This window comes from Octodon degus, unplaced genomic scaffold, assembly GCF_000260255.1.
Source record: "Octodon degus isolate 3935 unplaced genomic scaffold, OctDeg1.0 scaffold00160, whole genome shotgun sequence".
Classification (NCBI taxonomy): Eukaryota; Metazoa; Chordata; class Mammalia; order Rodentia; family Octodontidae; genus Octodon; species Octodon degus.
The window spans coordinates 5464223-5465389 of NW_004524736.1; the positions used below are offsets into that span (position 1 = coordinate 5464223).

The following is a 1167-nucleotide window of genomic DNA, read 5'->3' on the forward strand; positions in this document are numbered from 1 at the left end:
AGATGATGCTGTAATCAGATACTGAACTAGGTTTAGGATATAAAAAATGATGACAGTAACAGAAAGAAAGCACTGACTAAAATTACCTTTAAGTTCAGATGGGTAATTAACAATTTAAAAGTTCTAAGCATGAAATCCAGATGAAGTTATGGGCTTGCTTCTCTTTTCTGGTAGATTTTTTTTTCCAGTACTGGGGATCAAACTCCGGACCTTGCGCTTGCCAGGCAGGCACTCATGCTACTGAGTTATCTCCCCAGGCCCTTCCTTCTCTTTCTGAAGACAAACACAGCAGTTGATGAACAGATGGACACTCCAAAAGAATAGCACATCATAAAGCACTCGTCACTGGAAAGCCAGGGCCTTTTCACTTGCAGTTTCCATCCAGTTACTCTGGATTTAAATTTCTGAAGGCTTCTTCAGCACTTAACCAGTTCTTTGTTGCTTGAAGGGGCTAGGACTGTTTCTCCACACATGAACTGATCCTTGTCATAAATCACTTTTATAACAAGAGAGCAGCAAGGACACGTTGCCACGTCTTCTCCGTTCTCCAAATCTTCCCTGGTGATGGAGAAGTTATCCCCACACGGGCAGGGGTAGAAATACGTCTCCGAGTCCTCGTCATACTGAAAGTCCTCGATCTCCACCTCGTCATGGAATACTGCCATAGCCGAGGGGCCGGCCAAGCGCTGACAGCCGCACCGTCCGACACCGCCTCGTCTGGTCTGATATAGCGAGCATGGGCTACATAACCTTTTTGGTCTTTCTGAGACAGGGTCTCGCCATGTAGTTCAGGCTGGTCTTAAACTCACAAGGATCATCCTGCCTCAGCCTTCTGAGTGCTGGGATTTTAGGTTGGAAAACGATGATTTTTAAATCACTTTTCTTTTGAGCGTGCATCCATCCTATTGTCCCTCAAGTACAGTATTTTGTGATTGCTATAAGGAAATGGCCCTTTGTTAGACTTCATTAGTTGGTGAGGTATATTCCCTTTTCTTGAGTTGAAGGGCCGTATTGGAAAGGTAAAGATTAGGACACACTTTTCCATAGAGACTGGGTTCCTTAGATTCTACAGAAGGTGTGGAATACATGAATGAGAAGATGGATAGATTGATTGATTATCAGAATTAAAAGCTATTTCTCTTCCAAGATGGCTTTGGTGCATAAATC

General features: G+C 43.5%; 2 protein-coding genes across 3 annotated transcripts in view; one reads left to right on the plus strand and one right to left on the minus strand.

Moving 5' to 3' along the window:
- The window catches only part of Ahcyl2 (adenosylhomocysteinase like 2), a 230070-nt gene that overhangs the window by 136094 nt on the left and 92809 nt on the right, over nucleotides 1-1167 (plus strand). The window lies entirely within an intron of this gene.
- LOC101567831 (DPH3 homolog) lies at nucleotides 417-715 on the minus strand. Of its 2 annotated transcripts, XM_004642742.2 has the most exons (2): nucleotides 562-715; nucleotides 417-486 (listed from the first exon to the last, which is right to left on the minus strand). In XM_004642742.2, the coding sequence occupies exons 1-2, from the start codon at nucleotides 663-665 to the stop codon at nucleotides 417-419; spliced, it is 174 nt and encodes a 57-aa protein (XP_004642799.1). In that variant the 5' UTR covers nucleotides 666-715. The 2 variants fall into 2 exon arrangements, with proteins under 2 accessions (XP_004642799.1, XP_004642798.1); XM_004642741.2 differs by having other exon boundaries at nucleotides 417-715.

Bases quoted from the DNA above. Each gene is read 5' to 3' on its own strand.
- LOC101567831 (XM_004642741.2), bottom strand. From the start codon at position 665: ATGGCAGTATTCCATGACGAGGTGGAGATCGAGGACTTTCAGTATGAC.